Consider the following 19,840-nt stretch of genomic DNA (forward strand, 5'->3'; position numbering starts at 1 on the left):
ATTTGATTCCGCCTCCTGTATTTGTATAAGAAACATTGGTGGCACAGTGCCCCCCCCCCCCCCCAGTATAATAAACATTGGTGGCTCAGTGGGAAGTGCCAATGAGGGTTAAAAATAATAAAATAAATGAACTCACCTCCTCCAGTTGATCGCGTAGCTGCCGGTCTCCTGTTCTTTCTTTAGGACCTGTGGTGATGTCACTGAGCTCATCACATGGTCCATTACCATGGTGATGGATCATGTGATGTATCATGTGATGAGCACAGTGATGTCACCACAGGTCCTTTGACAGGTCCTGAAGAAAGAACAGGAGACGATCAATTGGAGTAGGTGAGTTAATTATTTTTTTTATTTTTTAACCCTCATTGGCACTGCCCACTGCGCCACCAATGTTTATTATATTGAGGGGGGGCGCACTGTGCCACCAATGTTTATTATATTGAGGGGGGGTGCACTGCGCCAATAATGTATATTATATTGAGGGGGGGCGCACTGCGCCACCAATGTTTATTATACTGGAGTGTTGGGGGGGCGCACTGCGCCACCAATGTTTATTGTATTGAGGGGGGGGGCGCACTGCGCCACCAATGTTTATTATATTGAGGGGGGGCGCACTGCATCACCAATGTTTATTATATTGAGGGGGGGCGCACTGCGCCACCAATGTTTATTATATTGAGGGGGGGCGCACTGCGCCACCAATGTTTATTATACTGGAGTGTTGGGGGGTCGCACTGCGCCACCAATGTTTATAATATTGGGGGGGGCGCACTGCGCCACCAATGTTTATCATACTGGGTTGTTGGGGGGGCGCACTGCGCCACCAATGTTTATTATACTGGGGTGTTGGGGGGGCTCACTGCGCCACCAATGTTTATTATATTGACCTTCTACTATGCAGTCTGTATTCAGAATGCTATTATTTTCCCTTATAACCATGTTATAAAGGGAACATAATACAGTGAATAGACTTTCATCCTAGCAACCATGCGTGAAAATCGCACCGCATCCGCACTTGCTTGCGATTTTCACGCAGCCCCATTAACTTCTATGGGGCCTGCGTTGCGTGAAAAATGCACAACATAGAGCATGCTGCGATTTTCACGCAACGCACAAGTAATGTGTGAAAATCACCGCTCATGTGCACAGCCCCATAGAAGTGAACGGGTCCGGATTCAGTGCGGGTGCATTCTAGTATTTTGAATGCCAGATCCGGCACTAATACATTCCTATGGGGAAAAATGCTGGATCCGGCGTTCAGGCAAATCTTCAGTTTTTTTTCGCTGGAGATAAAACCGTAGCATGCTGCAGTCAAAATGACTGAACTGAAGACATCCTGATGCATCCTGAACGGATTACTCTCCATTCAGAATGCATGGGGATATGCCTGATCAGTTCTTTTCTGGTATAGAGCCCCTGTGACGGAACTCTATGCCGGAAAAGAAAAACGCTAGTGTGAAAGTACTCTAAAATATTAAGTTTAAATCCCCCCTTTCCCAATTTTACATATAAAATATATAAACAATAAATAAACATATTACATAGCGCTGTCCAAACTATTAAATTATTAAAAAATATCTCCTATGCGGTGAGCATTCGCCATTTTTTAGTCACCTTGTCACCCCAAAAAATAGCATAGGACTGTTCTATTATGGGCCGAATGTTTCATACAATGCGAAATGCACGCAGCTTTTTTTGGTGTTTTTTTTTTTTGCGCAGGAATTGAGTATTGCAATACTTTATGGTGACGAAAACAAATCAAAATTTTAAGTTTCAAAACAACCCTACGCCGATCTGATCGGCGTAGCGTTGTCACGATACCAACATTTTGATTCGGTTTCGATTTGGCGACTAAAAATTCGATTTGGCTCCTAAATTTTTCAGTTCAGGAGCCAATGGCTACTAGGTATTTTTTTTAGTCTGGAGCACTGTCTCTTTGAGGGGTTCCAGTTGGTCCTGTCGCTCCGGAGGGGGAGGAGAAGGCCGAGACAGCAGCAGAAGAGGGAGCAGGAGGAGCCTCAGATTTTTTGTGGTTTTTCATATGTTTACTCCACTGCAGCTCATGCTTTGCATTTAGATCCCTGGTCATGTAGTGGTGCTCACGTTTAAAACGTGTATGCCTTACTTCAGGCACTGACTGCACAGCATGCAAGCTACTGTGTCTTGTTGTCAGCACATTGCCTGAACAACTGCCACTCTAGGGAACTCCTCTGAGCTGGCTTTTGAGTGCTCTGTCTCTTGGCGCAGTGGGTACTAACAGGTGCACTGGCATGGAACCGGCCTTTCTGCTTTTGCACCCTGCTCCCTCTTTTGCTGTGTGGCTGGCACTGAATGTCTCCCACCTCTTCCTCGAATCTGCACACGTCACTCGTATAACCTGGATGCCATGTGAGGTCTAGGACCTCATCATCCACCACATTATCTTCCATCCATTCCTCACCGATGCCCTCCTTGCCAGTCTGCACACTGCAGAAAGCCGCAGCAGTTGACACCTGTTTCATCAGACTAGCTGTGGTGGTCCTCCCACGTCCTCCTTCTCAAACAAGTGGTTGGGCATCAAAGAACTCCATCTCTTCCATTTCTGGGGCAGGGCTAGGTGGATGGCCCATAGACATTGAAACCCCACCAGCAGAGTCATCAAAAAGCATTAAGTGACTGCTGCATGACTTTGGGTTCAGACTGCTTGGCTCATGTGCAAGGGGATGAGGTGGAAGAGAGATGCCCGTGGGCTTTCAGCAGGGGACTAGGTGGGAGACCATGTGAAGGAACTGGGGGTACTCACCCATCCATTCTGCTACCGCCTCTACTTGTTCTGGCCTCACCATTCGTAGAACGGTATTCGGGCTGTGGGGTTTCGCTCTGGTAGACAGGATTAGCGGACGCAGTATAGAGGCAACAACAAGTTCTTTGGATCAAACAGTTCAGCGTTTTATTCACACTTTAGGCAACTGACAAAACAAGCAGTCATATTAAAGCAAAAAAGTCACCTTGCGGTGTTGGTGGTAATTCACATCATGCGGCAATTCTGCTTCAGAGTCCTTGCTCATAGCAGCACCAACCGGTTTTCACACCAAACAGGTAGCAAGCCTTCTTCCAGACACAAGGCTCCCAGATCCAAACACAGACATTGCTTCTGAGCCCAGCTGCCTATTTAAGGACAGCCAGGTGCTGCCAAAACCCAGCCCGGCACTTCAATTCTGGTCCGGTATTTGACCTCACCTGGCTGTAAATCAGCCATGCAGCACATGCTGGGAGGAAAATACCAGTTTTCCAAGACAAAATGGACTTTTGCATGAGGCTCAGTGACAATGTCATGCTGGATTATGGAAGTGCGTGCAGGGAGGTCTGTGTTCCAACTAACATCCATGTTCCGACTAACGAACTCCCTGGCCTCCTGAGTCTGTTTAGAGGAGAGGCTGTCAGCAATTTTTACTGTGGCAGCCGCCTCTCTTGCATCAGACAGAGGGGCCGGTACCTCTTCTAGAAAATCCGGCCACGGGCAGTCTTCTGTACAGGTTTCTCTATCTTTCCACAGTTTGAGTAAATTCACATGGTAAACCTGCTCCGGCTTTCACCGCCCCCTGGCTGGTGTACCTTGTAGTTTACATCTCCAATTTTCTCGAGTACCTCACAGGGCCCCTGCCACCTAGCCAGGAACTTACTGCCCACGGTTGGACAGAACCAAAACGCGATCACCCGGGTTAAAGATCCAGACCCGAGCCTGCCGATTATAGACTCGACTCTCAGCTAGCTGAGCTGCCACCATATGCTCCCTAACCAGAGTCAATACTGACTCTATCCGATCTTGCATCTGGGTAACGTACTCAATGATACTTATGTGGAGTGGGTTGTTGTTCCCACGCCTCTTTGGTCACATCCAAGAGACCGCGAGGGTGTCTGCCATATAGCAGTTCGAAGGGCAAGAACCCAGTAGAGGACTGGGGTACCTCTCGCGCTGCGAACATGAGATAGGGCAGAAGGAGGTCCCAGTCCTTCCCATCTTTAGACACTACCTTTTTCAAAAAAAATTTATGTTTGGTTAAACCGTTCTTCTAGACCGTCCGTTTGCGGATGGTAAACGGATGTCTGTAGTTGTTTTATGTGCAGCAACTTAGAGTTCCCTCATCACTTTGGACATAAAAGGGGTCCCTTGATCAGTCATAACCTCTTTAGGTAGTACACGATGTAGCAGTAAGACAGCACTACTCACTGTTTATCCAGTAGTTCCAGTTTGTGGTGGTGCCTGCAGCATTGGATCCCGGTCCAGAGGTTTCCGTAGTTGCCAGCAATGAATAGTAAAGCCACGGCACTCCAATGGATATATTCCAGTTACTTTATTACACCTAAATCAGTAGCCACTGCTACTGATTTAGGTGTAATAAAGTAACTGGAATATATCCATTGGAGTGCCGTGACTTTACTATTCATCTCTTTAGGCAGTCTTACTCGGGATAACATCTCCAATAACTCCTTAGCTACGAGTTTAGCCAAGGTATGTCGCAGTGACACCGCCTCCGGGTACAGAGTGGCGTAGTCTAGAATGACCAAGATGTGTTGCTGCCCTCTGGCAAACTTCGGTACTGGGCCTATGAGGTCCATAGCTATTCGGTCAAACGCTACTTCGATAATCGGCAGACGTACTAGGGGACTACGGAAATGTCGCTGGGGGCTAGTTATCTGGCTGTTCGGGCAAGACTTACAAAACTCTTCCACTTCTTTGAATATGCTGGGCCAGTAAAACCGCTGTAGAATACGATCCTGAGTTTTCAGCAGCTCCAGGTGACCCCGAGAACATGTTGGTGGGCTAGAACACAAGCTTGCGATAAGCCTTGGGGACCACCAACTGTTCAATAGGCTCATCCCGTAGTTGGTTTACCCGATGCAACATATCCTGATGAACCACAAAACAGGGAAACACTGACTCTGCCCATGTTGTTGTGGTTCACCATCTACTATTAGCACATTTTCCCAGGCGCGGGATAGGGTTGGGTCCCGACATTGGGCGGTACAAAAATTATCCCCGGAGAGGCAGAGAAATTGAGGTCCGCCAATTCAGGACCCGGCGGCAAATCCTCCACAGCTCATAAAATCACACTTGGCAGGGTTGTCTCCCAATCTCCCACCGAAGTGGCGGTCACCCTTACGCTGGCCCTTTGGTCTCAGGTTCCCAGGGTTCTGGTCTCCCCCTGAGATGGGCCGCTCTGCTAGGGTTACCCCTGTCGCATGGGTATCAGTCACTCACATAGCAGGCCACAGTGCCGGAAAGTCTCTCCCTATTATGAGTCCATAATGTAGATTTGTAGCGACAGCCACCTCGTGGGTCCATCTACCAGCCACCGTGGTTAGAGACAACAGAGAGGTGGGGTAGTCTTAAGTCTCCGTGGATGCACATCACCTCGACTTTCTGGCCAGTATACTCCGTGGACCGCACCAGGGTAGCCCTTAACTAGGGTCACCAGACTCCCCGAGTCCAGCAGAGCCTCCGCCGGAGTGTCTCCCACTTCCACCTAGCACAAGTGATCTAGAGACTCTAAGGTACCTGTTGCACACAGCCTCCTGGCATATAGCAACTTACGGTAGCCATAGTTAGTGTCCATGGGCTCAATCCGATGGGGACAGTCAGCCCTTACATGGCCAGGCTCCTGACCCCGCCAGCAGACAATCAGAGCCAGGTCCGCTGTGGGTACATCCCGGGCAGGTTTTATCGGCTCAAATCTTCGGGCCTAATATGGAGATTTCCGGGGTTTGCCGACCCCCTCCCGACAGAACCTTCCTTCAAATTCCTGGTAGCTTCATAGCGTGCCACCAGGTCCACCATCTCAAGGGCATTGCCAGGAGACACCTGACCGATAGTGCTGGAGAGGGTATGGCAAAGCCCTTCAGAAAATATCGGCTAATAGATGATCCAGCATAGCAGTGGGACTCCGCATGTCAGGCTGTAGCTATATTCGCAAGAGGTGAAGTTATAATACTGGGGGGTCTTGAAGGCTCAGCCGGTTTGAACCCCCACTGATGCACCCGCTGGGCCCGGACCAACACATTCACCCTCAGTCTTGCCAAAATCTCATCCTTGACTTTCTGGTTGTCGGCCGCTTGATCGTCTGGCAAGTAGAAATACAGGAATGGAGCAACGACCTCAACCCACTGATCATGAGGTAGCTTTTCCCTGATGGCCACTTTCTCATACATCGCCAGGTAGGTTTCGATGTCGTCTGCGGGGGGTCATCTTAGGAATCGCAGCACGGACTGCTTTCCGGGCATTGTGGACACTCGGGGTTGCTCCTGCTGTCTGCAAAGCCATCACGTGTTGTAGCAGCAACTGGTTAGTCTCCTGCTGCTGCTTATTAGCCTTGCGTTGCGGCAAATTAGCCTCCATGAGGGCCTTCACAACAGCCTCCAATTTGGCGTGGGGCACTGGTTGTAAAACAGCTGGTTTAATGTACAACATACAACCATGCCTGAAAAATGAAGAAACCAAAAATATCGGCGTTCACGCCAGCCTCATTGCTCTTACCCGCATCCTCCACCAATTATGGGGTTTCACTCTGGTAGACCGGATTATAGAGGCAACAACAAGTTCTTTGGATCAAACAGTTCAGTGTTTTATTCACACTTTAGGCAAGTGACGGTGCGGTGTTGGTGGTAATTCACACCATGCAGCAATTCTGAGTCCTTGCTCATAGCAGCACCAACCGGTTTTCACACCAAACAGGTAGCAAGCCTTCTTCCAGACACAAGGCTTCCAGATCCCAACACAGGGACATGGCGTTTGAACCCAGCTGCCTATTTAATGACAGCCAGGTGCTGCCAAAACCCGGATCGGCATTTAAAATCCGGTCCAGTATTTGACCTCACTTGTCTGTAATCAGCCTAGCAGCACATGCAGGAAAATACCTGTTTTCCCAGACCAAACCTCTCACTGTCACAGGGCCTACAAAATAATGCAGAACATCCTGTCGCCTGCATGCACAAGAGGAAGGTGTTTCATTTGGGCCCGAAGCTGGCACAGATCGACAATGTCCTCTCCCTGCAGCAGGAGCTCCACCACCAACAGCACCACCACCATGTCCATGGCCACCTCCTATATTTGATGCTCTCCTCATTTTTTCATGTTCAACCAAAAATTTGGCGACAGACAAAATAGTATTTTCGGGTCACGGTTGCAAATGCAACTATGTAACTCTCCTACTACATTAAGTCGGATGCAAATGCGGAGTTTGGAACCCCAAAAAATGACCATAGGTCACCCACAGAATTAAAGGGGTATTCCCATCTTCAGTTTTCATACTTACCTTAGTCCAGCACGATGTTCACTTCCTGGATTCGGCGGTGCTTAATTGACGTCTTCTCCCGGCCAAGCCGCACTTGCGCAGAAGACTGAAGTTTTTCTTCCGGCCGGGCAATGTCCTGAACGCGCACGTCGCCGCGCATGCGCCATGGTGACATATTCCTGGCCTGCATAGTACAAAGCCGGCGTGCGCGTTCACGGCTCTGTACTATACTGGCCAGGAAGAAGTCATCATGGCGCATGCGCGACGGAGTGCGCGTTCAGGACATTGCCCGGCCGGGAGAGAATCTTCAGTCTTCTGCGCAAGCGCGGCCCGGCGGGATTCGACAGGAGAGGTGGCCGTAACCAGGGGAGACGAAAGACAACAATCAGGTAACAGGGGACTTATTTTCTCAAAAAGGGTGGGAATTGGGTAATAAAATATATTTAGAAAAAATTATCACTGTCAAATCATTAAGAGATTTAACAGTGATCATTGTGATGGGAATACAGCCCGATTAAGTAATGTATTTTTGTGTCACTGGTTGCAAAGGAGGTGTACTGCACCAATCAAAAATGCCTACAGGTCACCCACAGACATCAAAGTCACATTAAAACTCTAAGGGCTGTTTCACACGAGCGGATGCCGTGCGTGACATCCGCTCCGTGAATGACAGCCAAGACCCGATGCAGACTGCAGAAGCACGGAGCATTAACATGATTGATAATGCTCCGTGCCTCTCTGTGATCTCTTTACTACGAAATCACAGTGACAACTTTATCTCACTGTGATTTCGTAGTAAAGAGATCACAGAGAGGCACGGAGCATTATCAATCATGTTAATGCTCCGTGCTTCTGCAGTCTGCATCGGGTCTCGGCTGTCATTCACGGAGCGGATGTCACGCACTGTCCCTCACTGCAGCAGCGTCCTGTGCCTACACTAGTTAGGGCAAAATTACGGCACAACACGTGATACGGCATTTATGCATCCAGGTTCAAGTGCTGCGCCGGCCAATCACAGCCATGCCAATACTAGTCATGACTGTGATGGCTTCCTAGTGCCTACACCTTAAATGCTTGTTGATTGGCTGCACTTGTCCAGGTTCGCTCATCCTTATTGATGAACTCTTGAATGGAATACTACATAAATATGCTCAACAACCCTACATCTAATTTCCTGTCAAACAAAATGAATTACTAAGCCCAGCAGGTAAACAGGTGAGCGTTTATAGTTAAAATAATTGAAAGCAAAGCATGTAGGTTGAGGAAATGGTAAGAAAAATATTTTCCAAGCCTGTAGACTATTATATAATATTAAATAAAAATATAACTAACAAAAGCAGTTTTGACAGAAAAATAAGCAACGAGTATTGAAGATGGGTCGGCACTGCAGTCAAGCCTGAGCAGAAACTAGTTGCTGTGGATGCTGTTTTGATTTGAATAAAAGCAGGGTGAATAAAAATCAATGATTTAAAAAAAATTAAAAAATTACAACATATGAGCATGATAGTATCAGTTTTGTAAGAGCTCACATAATGCTCATGAACAGTTAAAGCCTGTATTACACCTTACAATTTTTTGGCAGATGGTCACTAACAAGTGTTCATATGAATGCTCATTAGCGATCATCTTGCAGTGTAATTCTGTCATCAACTGCCCAATGAAAGAGCAAATGCTCGTTCATCAGGCAATTCAAATCTTTTGACATGTTAAAAAATTATTGTTTGCAGGCAGCAGATCGTGGTGTTTAATCACGATCTGCCGCTGGCACACAACTATACAGCATGGGGAAGAGCGATGGTATAGAGATCTCTCCTACCCATGCTGCAGAGGAGATCGCTGCATGTAATAGCAGTGGTCTCCTCCACTAGCAAGCAGGTGAATGCTAGGTGTAATATAGCCTCGAGTTCTCACCACTGAATGGCATCCCTACAAACAATGACTTTGGGGGTCATTTATCATCCAGAAATATGCCTATATTAGGCGCAATTATGGCGCAGATTGTGGTGCAACGGTTAGTTGCGCCGCAATCTGAGACTTTTCCTCGCTCACAGCAAATCTATAAAAGTGGGCGTGGCATGGGCTTGTCTAATTGTAAGCTAGCTAGGAAGCTGGCTTACATTTAGACTGGCGCTGGAGGCTCCGAAGTAATGTAGAGGCCTGGGCCTCTTCATAACTTTGGCGGATCCACCGCCAGATGGAGGGGTTATAAAGACCAGCGTCTAAATGACCCTGTTTATTTACAGGCTTGTTTCGGCTCTGAAAATACTGATTTAGCATTTTAAAAATAATCTCAATATGGAAAAGTTCTCAAAAATTACAGTATGCAGATCGTACATGGAATTCTCATATGCCACGTGTTTTGAACAAAACTCAATATTCTCCAGCAAAAATAGCAATAACCTTTCTGTTCCTAAACCCTTACTTTCATCAATGACCACACGTTTCTGACAGGAGCCACCATGGTGATTGCCATGGGATAGTTTCTCTGTAACCACCAGCAAAAATCTGCTTTTGACAGGGACATCACACCATCCAGCAGCTGGGAAAAATACAAGTAACTTACTTCTCCATTGTTCCAAAAAGCCACTTGGGTTCCTTGTTGAATGGCATGCTCATGCCATGAAAAAGGGCCATCTTTTCCGCTATCTCAGCTGATATATCAGGAAAACTCAATTCTTCAGTCTGAAGCTTTCGACTCTAAAATGATAAAAGTCAACGTGACCATTCTCTCTCACAAAAGCAAAAGAAGACTTCCAAGGAGCCCCACCGATTAGCTGTACGAAGAGGCCGTGGTGCTTCGTGAGTGCTTAGGCCTTTTCCTAGGCCATGTGACATCACGTTCATCAGTCCAAATGTCTAAAAAATGCCCTCCTAAAAGGTACTCATTGGAATCTGGACCCCTTTGCGCACCTAGGCTGCAAAAAAGTGTCACACATGTGGTATCGCCGTACTCACGTACTCAGGAGAAGTAGGGCAATGTGTTTTGCAGTGTCTTTTTACATATACCCATGCTGGGTGAGAGAAATATCTCTGTAAATTGACAACTTTGTATAAATAAAAATGGGAAAAGTTGTCATTTACAGAGATATTTCTCACACACAGTATGGGTATATGTAAAAATACACCCCAAAACACATTGCGCTACTTCTGAGTACGGTGATACCACATGTGTGACACTTTTTTGCAGCCTAGGTGCGCAAAGGGGCCCAAATTCCAATGAGTAACTTTAGGATTTCACAGGGCATTTTTTACGCATTTGGATTCCAAGCTACTTCTCACGCTTTAGGGCCCCTAAAATGCCAGGGCAGTATAAATACCCCACAAGTGACCCCATTTTGGAAAGAAGACACCCCAAGCTCTTTCGTGAGGGGCATGGCGAGTTCATGTAAAATTTTATTTTTTGTCACAAGTTAGTGGAATATAAGACTTTGTAAGAAAAAAAAATATATAATAATCATTTTCCGCTAACTTGTGCCAAAAGAAAAAATATTCTAGGAACTCGCCATGCCCCTAACGGAATACCTTGGGGTGTCTTCTTTCCAAAATGGGGTCACTTGTGGGGTATTTATACTGCCCTGGCATTTTAGGGGCCTTAAAGCGTGAGAAGTAGTTTGGAATCCAAATGCGTAAAAAATGCCCTGTGAAATCCTAAAGTTACTCATTGGAATTTGGGCCCCTTTGCGCACCTAGGCTGCAAAAAAGTGTCACACATGTGGTATCGCCGTATTCAGAAGAAGTAGCACAATGTGTTTTGGGGTGTATTTTTACATATACCCATACTGTGTGTGAGAAATCTCTGTAAATGACAACTTTTCCCATTTTTTTATACAAAGTTGTCAATTTACAGAGATATTTTTCTCACTCAGCATGGATATATGTAAAAATACACCCCAAAACACATTGCCCTACTCCTTCTGAGTACGGCGATACCACGTGTGACACTTTTTTGCAGCCTAGGTGCGTAAAGGGGCCGAAAGTCCAACGAGTACCTTTAGGCTTTACAGGGTTGCTCACAATTTAGCCCCGCCCAAAATGCCAGAACAGTAAACACACCCCACAAATGACCCCATTTCGGAAAGTAGACACCCCAAGGTATTCACTGAGGGGCATAGGGAGTCCGTGTGAGATTTTTTATTTTTTTTGCCAGAAGTTAGCAGAAATGGAACCTTTTTTTTTTTTTCTCAGAAAGTGTCATTTTCCGCTAACTTGTGAAAAAAAATTAAATCATACATAAACTCACCATGCCCCTCCGCGAATACTTTGGGGTGTCTTCTTTCTAAAATGGGGTCATTTGGGGGGTATTTATACTATCCTGGCATTCTAGCACCTCAAGAAACATGACAAGTGCTCAGAAAGTCAGAGCTGCTTCAAAATGCGGAAATTCACATTTTTGTACCATAGTTTGTAAACGCTATAACTTTTGCGCAAACCAATAAATATACACTTATTGGATTTTTTTTTTATCAAAGACATGTAGCACAATAAATTCTGACACAAACTTGTATAGAAATGTAATTATATTTGAACAATTTAACCAGAGAAAGTTAAAAATACACTTTTTTTGGAGAAAATTGCGGCCTATTTTGATTAATATCTGAAAAACGAAAAATCTCAGCAGCAATCAAATACCACCAAAAGAAAGCTGTATTTGTGAGAAGAAAAGGAGGTAAAATTCATTTGGGTGCCAAGTTGCATGACCGAGCAATAAACCGTTAAAGTTGTGAAGTGCCGATTTGTAAAAAAGGGCCTGGTCACTAGGGGGGTATAAAGCTTTGGTCCTTAAGTGGTTAAATTAGGTGCACCTCTACCCTGCTGTGTGCCAGAAACTCAGGTCTATTCTGGCACCCTTACTAGTAAATCTGGTGGACTGTGCTAAGCCCCACCCCTCACACAAAGTCCTGCCCTCTTCACACCACTTTTGAGGTGAAATAATGAAAAAGTCGCAAATTATGGTACAAATACGGCATGCGCCGTAATTTGCGACTTTTTTATGCCACAGTAGTGGAGTAAAAGCATTAGTAAATGTCGGCCAATGTGTGGTGTTTAGGGTTGAGATGAAAAACTTGTACAAGCCAAAGAGGTTTAAACCAAAGGAACTAATTTGACTGCATGTAAAGCACGCTCCACTGATACTCAATCCAAATGAGTCAGTGGCCACCAACAGTTACAAAAACCTTTGATCAGAAGACTCTTGCACAACACTTATTTATCACAAGCCTAGGAATATCACAATAAAAAGGGACATTCATCAGGACTGGCATTCCCATATGCTTGTCTTGACCCCTGTGCATCACAGTGAAATGCACCTCATTTATTAAGAGGCTGATGCCTGTTAATAAATTAGTTACATCTTTGTCCTGCCGTGTGCCAGAAACTAAAGTCTATGCCAGCCAAGCACTGGCATAGACCTCAGCTATAACTTATGCCAGTGTCTGGCGCAATTTATGGTAAACCCAGTGGACAGCGTGAAGCCATGCCCCACCAGTTCACCCCAGGCCTTTAGTGAGAACCTCTAAAAGTTGCAAATTATGCTGCAAATAGGTGTGTCTACAAAGAAAAGGGGGTTAGTCAGCGCCTGCGCATTGGGAGGTGCTGACTAACCCGCTTTTCTTTGCAGATTTACAATGCTGGAGATGTGGCACTCCAGCGAGTCGTGCACTCCTGATTAGCCTGTCTGCCCCATAGGCTGATTTTTATTAGTTTCAGTATAAAGCTGTGGCCTGCTCTCAATACATTCATTGGAAGCTGTCTGGCACAAGAAGAGGTATAGAGTGGGCTCGTCATGCATGTTGGAACCTGCATCCCTTCTAAGTAATGGAGGCCATTATGGCACCAAAAATGGTAAAAGACAGAGTGTACCCAGCATGCATGTGGATCCAACACTTCCTGAACTTTATGGCGGCCATTATGGCGCATAACAGGTAGTATTTAGTGTTAGGACCTGTCCTACAGAGATCGCCTTGACGTACGGCAGACGGGCTCAGATTGTTTTGTACAAAATGCATTTGCCAAGCATCTCACTTTATAAATAAGCGTAGCATTAGCACTCATATAATATCTTTTGTGACTATGGCATTATTGTACTTTATCTGTTGCAGGGTGCTGTTGCATTGTCTTTTTTTTGCAAATAGGTGTGTTCCATAATTATGACTTTTTTACACCACAAAAGTGGCATAAATATTTTAATAAATGGCCCTCAATATATTTGTTGCACTTACTGGAATGAATTGCTCCAGACGTCCGTGTGGAAAGATCCCATACAACTTGGGACCAAGGAACCTTTCTGCCAGGATTGCAAACATTACACTTTCCATTACCATAGCTGCAGTACCCTAATAAAAAAAAAAATGCTGCTTAGAAAAATAGAACAATGGCATAGTCTTTAAAATAATCTTTAGGTTGCATATAGCTCAAGTTTATAATACTGCCAACATCATGCCTCCGTTATCAAAGATCGGATTAATATGCAGAGCTGTTCAGTGAAGCATGTAGGCAGTGTATCTTAATCCAAACAGTAGGCAGTCCATTGAAGGGAGTGTGTCACCAAACATCTTATCTGCCAGTTAAAACCAGATACTGTAGCAACTAGTGATGAGTGAATCGACTTCGGATGAAACATCTGAAGTAGATTCGCATAAAAGTTTGTTCCAATACTGTACGGAGCAGGAGCTCCGTACGTATTAGAATGTATTGCTCCAATGAGCCGAAGCTATTGCTTTGCGAACTCTCGCGAGACTTCGGGTAATAACTTCATAAATTAATTTGTACTGTAAAAAAATATTAAAAAAAACACACATTTCCCAAACTCTGATTTGTTTCCAAGTTAGCTGAGGCAGAACCTCTTTCCCCTCTATTTTGTATGCTTCTGTAATTAGTTGTTTGATCCATCTGGATATAGAATTTTTTGCCGCTTTTCTGCCACTGTTAGGACCTGCAAATTGAATGAAGAGATTCTTAACTTTTCACCAGGACTTAGTGAACTGTATATAATGGATAGCCCTTCTTACATCCAGATTATTGAACTGTCTTTCCTTGTCACTTTGGTTTGATGCAGAAGGAAGGTGTAATAAGTACCCCACTCTACTGGTAGAATTTATTCACGACTGAGCGAGAAAAAAAGAACATTTGCTTCTGCCAATCTGCAAATTTTCATGGATAAATTCAGTCTTTCTTCCACCCTTTGTTTAAAAAGGCTACAGTTGTTATACTGTCCGAACACTCTTATTTTAGGGATTCTTAGGCTGCCCTGAGCTCCCTGTAATTTGATGATGTACCTACAGTGAGGAACAGAAGTATTTTAACACCCTGCGATTTTGCAAGTTCTCCCACTTAGAAATCATGGAGGAGTCTGAAATTCATATTGTAGGTGCATTCCCACTCTTGAGACACAAAATAAAATAAAAAAAAATCCAGGAAATCACATTGTATGATTTTTAAAGAATTTATTCGTCTTGCACTGCTGAACATAAGTATTTGAACACCTGAGAAACAGCAAGAATTCTGGCTCTCAAAGACCTATTACTGTGCTTTTAAAAAGTCCACCTCTACTCCACTCATTAATCTAACTTTGTAGCACCTGTCTGAGCTCTTTAAAGACACCTGTCCACCCTACAATCAGTCAGATGCCAACTACCATCATGGGCAAGACCAAAGAGCTGTCAGTAGACACCAGAGACAAAATTGTGGACCTCCACAAGGCTGGAAAGGGCTACGGGGCAATTGCCAAGCAGCTTGGTGAAAATAGATCAAGTGTTGGAGCAATTGTTAGAAAATGGAAGAGGCTGTCAGTCTCCCTCGGACTGGGGCTCCATGTAAGATCTCAACTTGTGGGGTATTACTGATAAGAAAGGTGAGGAATCAGCCCAGAACTACAAGGGAGGAGCTGGTCAATGACATGAAGAGCTGGGACCACAGTTTGAAAGGTCACTGTCGATAGAACACTACGCTGTCATGGTTTCAAATCATGCATTGCACGGAAGGTTCCCTTGCTCAGGTCATTACATATCCAGGCCCGTCTGAAGTTTGCCAATGACCATCTGGATGATCCAGAGGAGGCATGGGAGAAAGTCATGTGGTCAGATGAGACCAAAGTAGAACTTTTTGGTCTAAATTTCACTCGTCATGTTTGGAGGAAAAAGGATGAGTTGCATCCCAAGAACACCATCCCTACTGTGAAGCATGGGGGTGGTAACATCATGCATAAGGGGGTTCTTTTCTGCGAAGGGGACAGGACGACTTCACTGTATTAAGGAGAGGATGAATGGGGCCATTTATTGTGAGATTTTGAGCAACAACCTCCTTCCCTCAGTCAGAGCATTGAAGATGGGTCGTGGCTGGGTCTTACAACATGACAACGACCCGAAGCACACAGCCAGGCTAACCAAGAAGTGGCTTCGTAAGCAGCATATCAAGGTTCTGGAGTGGTCTAGCCAGTCTCCAGACCTAAATCTAATAGAAACCTGACAGATCTAGAGATCATCTGTGTGGAGGAGTGGGCCAAAATCCCTGTTGCAGTGTGTGCAAACCTGGTCAAGAACTACAGGAAACGTTTGACCTCTGTAATTGCAAACAAAGGTTTCTATGCCTAAAATCCTTTAGAGGTGGATAGTGCAGATTTTAGAAAATTGATAATCCACCCCAGCTCTTGTGTGTTTATTGCAAACTGTATCTTGAAACCCAGTCTCATATTTTTGATGATCGGTAGGTCGTCTAAGTATGGGATAATCATGCGAATCCCAGAAAGGAAGTAAGACTCAGATTTCGACACATTTTCAGAAGCATTAATGTCATTTACTTTTAAGAATTTATCTAAACCCTTTTAAACCCCTTCTACCGCGGAGGTTTTTTGTTTTTGCGTTTTCGTTTTGCGCTTCCTGCCTTCCCAGAACCATAATCGTTTTATTTTTCCGTTCACATAACCGTATGAGGATTTGTTTTTTACAGGACTAGTTGTACTTTCCAACACCACCATTTAATATTGCATATGATTTAGTGGGGAGCGGGAAAAAAATCCAAGTGGGGTGAAATTGAAAAAAAAAAAAAAGCTATTGTCAGTTATGTTTTTTTTATTTATGACGTTCAATATGCAATAAACTTGACCAGTTACTTTCATTCTACAGGCGAGTATGTATAGTTTTTCTTGTGTTTTGATAGTAATAACAAAGTAAAAAAATTCAAAATTGCCGCCATATTTTGACCCCTATAACTTTTATAATTACAGTTGTGTCATCGCTAGCGCTCCCTCCAGAGTCGCGTGAGCGCATAGCGCTTTCCAATTATATTACTAAGCCAGAAGCGCGTGAATAGACAAGTGACTAAATTCAGGGTGTAATTTAGGTTTCGGAAATTTTCAAGGGTCATGCGATCAGAGCGTGGCTTGGGTCACCTACTGACTGTCTTTTATTTTTATTACATAAAACTTATACCTTTATTGTTTCTGTTTAAAAAGTTAACACTCTAATTTAAGATTAAAAATCCTCAGAGTGAGCGGTGAGACTGGTGTTTAATTTTGTATACCTCTTCTCAGTATACACCACTGGGTGGGATAGCTCCTGATATCGTTCTCAGGGCTTACCCAACTCCCTGTATCTTCACAGCAACTTTATATTTAGTTGCCTGTAAGTCTCTGCTATGGAGGCTCACAAACGCTCAGTCTGACACTAAAATGTGAATGCTCCTGCATATCCCCCTGAGGACGCCGAACTTCGGCGAAACATGTAGGGAAGCGGGAGCATTCACATTTTAGTGTCAGACTGAGCGTTTGTGAGCCTCCATAGCAGAGACTTACAGGCAACTAAATATAAAGTTGCTGTGAAGATACAGGGAGTTGGGTAAGCCCTGAGAACGATATCAGGAGCTATCCCACCCAGTGGTGTATACTGAGAAGAGGTATACAAAATTAAACACCAGTCTCACCGCTCACTCTGAGGATTTTTAATCTTAAATTAGAGTGTTAACTTTTTAAACAGAAACAATAAAGGTATAAGTTTTATGTAATAAAAATAAAAGACAGTCAGTAGGTGACCCAAGCCACGCTCTGGTCGCATGACCCTTGAAAATTTCTGTTATATATTTAAATAGCGTGGCCACCTCCTGTAGGACCCATATAGTCTGTTGCATGCATTATTTAGGTTTCGAACACCAGATGGCGCATGGAACATGCCTACAGTATCAAGTGGTGACCGAGCGGCTTCATTTCTGATAACAGCTACCCTCATCCCTACAACGGGATCCCCGCTCTTTTTTCTTGTAAATGTTTTTTTTTTTTTGCTTTAAAATAAAATTTATTATATTACTTTTAATATACCTTTTTAATTTATGGATTGTCCTTGTGCCAGTTTTAATTCCCCTAACAGAGATTTGTTACAAATACAAGGCTAGGAGAAGACACCCTATAAAAAAATAACATACTGTACACTACTGACCCTACAGTACATGGAGCACTAGATATATATTTCTACAGTATCTATTTTGCCTAAATGACAGTATCGCTACAGTACTGTATATCAGGATACCACACACCCCCTGCAGCATCGTCCTTATACAGTAAATATGCTGAACATACTGTACTGTATCTACATATTGTAGTATCTGTAGAAACTATACACCATCTGCAGTACAGTATTGTGCTGCTGGCATAACGCACAACCAAAGTCTTAAAAAGAACAAAGGGAATAGGAATTATTACCTATAATTATTTTTCCAATTAATTATATGTTCAGTATTATTAACTTAATGAATAATTAAAAAAACAGGAGTGCTGAGTGGAACCATACACAGTACAGTACTGTAAATCACCTCCCTCTTCTACATCACTACTTCATCAGTTATCAAATAAAGCAATGCTAGTGGAAAGGGGATGAAAAGGTTAATTGGCAGGAGGTCAGTGGGGCACTCCTAAACACCTAGGGTCATTGTTTTTAATATAAAAAAAATGGCAGCATCTTTGTATCCTTACAACTGTCATTTTCTTACAATTAATCCATAATGCTTCCTTTTCAAATTGGATATTTCAATGGGATGCTTCCAGAGTGGACACTTGCACTTTTATATTTGGTAATGAAATAAAATAAATAAATGAGGTGTGCACTCCTACTGGATCAACATAAATTTGTATTGTATATCATATATACTGTAAAATGTATAATACAGTAACTGTGTTCACCCATAACAGCGCTCAACAGACCAGCAGAGCAGCACTGAAGTGGTTAACAAGGTTTTCACACACAGGACCAATGTGTAATCCTTTAACTGTACTGTATATCGGCTTGGCCTGAAATCTGAGCTGTTCATACTTTTTTTTTTTTTTAAATACTATAACATCAGATTTTATGGGCATGTGCCCGAGGATTTTCCATGTACTGTGTAAAGCAGCAGTTGTGCACAACTGAAGGGGTAGACAAAAATACTGTAGATGGTGGTACTGTACAGCATATAATTTACAGTAGCAAAGACCGCTTACAGTGTCTCCAGGAAGCCCAATAAGGAGACAAGACAAAGGCCAATCATACTGTAAGCTTTTTATATTCGTCACGGAGCTCCATAACAACCAGGGTTAATTAAAAAAAATGAAAAAATATAAAAAAGACAAGTTCAGTTCACTTCCATATGCTAATATAATTGTAGCAGCATAGAATAGGAGAATATATATATATATATATCAGCAGCACAGTCAGATACGATGTACCGGGTGCAAAGTCCCCACAGAGGTCGGCTCTTCCTCCACGAAATATATCAGACGAATGATGAGGCAGCACTTCCAGTATAGAGTGAACGGGTGAGGACCCCAAACTTTATTCAAGCGACGTTTCGGCCTGCTCAATGAGGCCTTTCTCAAGCTACATAACAGTGCAAATGACAAGGTATATGTACCAATCAATCAGTACAAATCAATTACAATCAGTGATTAAGCGTGACTCCAGTCAAGTCACGTGATCATTAACCATATAACTACATGATAAGTATATAATAAACATTCTCATGTTGCAAACGTACAAACATTTCATAAGTGATCATAATGATATCAAAACTAATATATAGATATAGATCTCTGTGCTTCATTTAAATGAAGCACAGAGATCTATATCTATATATTAGTTTTGATATCATTATGATCACTTATGAAATGTTTGTACATTTGCAACATGAAAATGCTTATTATATACTTATGTCATGTAGTTATATGGTTAATGATCACGTGACTTGACTGGAGTCACGCCTAATCACTGATTGTAAATGATTTGTACTGATTGATGGGTACATACAGTGGCGGAAATAATTATTTGACCCCTCACTGATTTTGTAAGTTTGTCCAATGACAAAGAAATGAAAAGTCTCAGAACAGTATCATTTCAATGGTAGGTTTATTGTAACAGTGGCAGATAGCACATCAAAAGGAAAATCGAAAAAATAACTTTAAATAAAAGATAGCAACTGATTTGCATTTCATTGAGTGAAATAAGTATTTGAACCCCTACCAACCATTAAGAGTTCTGGCTCCCACAGAGTGGTTAGACACTTCTACTCAATTAGTCACCCTCATTAAGGACACCTGTCTTAACTAGTCACCT

General features: G+C 43.6%; 1 protein-coding gene across 4 annotated transcripts in view; it reads right to left on the reverse strand.

Annotated features, from left to right (window-relative positions):
- The window catches only part of CHKA (choline kinase alpha), a 292,703-nt gene that overhangs the window by 151,288 nt on the left and 121,575 nt on the right, over positions 1 to 19,840 (reverse strand). For 2 of the 4 annotated variants that reach the window (XM_040410243.1, XM_040410245.1), the window contains 2 exons: positions 13,490 to 13,603; positions 9,835 to 9,968 (listed from right to left, as the gene is read on the reverse strand). In XM_040410243.1, the coding sequence (XP_040266177.1) occupies positions 9,835 to 9,968; positions 13,490 to 13,603 (248 nt within the window). The remainder of the gene's footprint in view (positions 1 to 9,834; positions 9,969 to 13,489; positions 13,604 to 19,840) is intronic. The other 2 variants (XM_040410246.1, XM_040410247.1) reach the window with 2 other exon arrangements.

The sequence above is a fragment of the Bufo bufo genome, chromosome 10 (assembly GCF_905171765.1).
Source record: "Bufo bufo chromosome 10, aBufBuf1.1, whole genome shotgun sequence".
NCBI classification, from domain to species: Eukaryota; Metazoa; Chordata; class Amphibia; order Anura; family Bufonidae; genus Bufo; species Bufo bufo.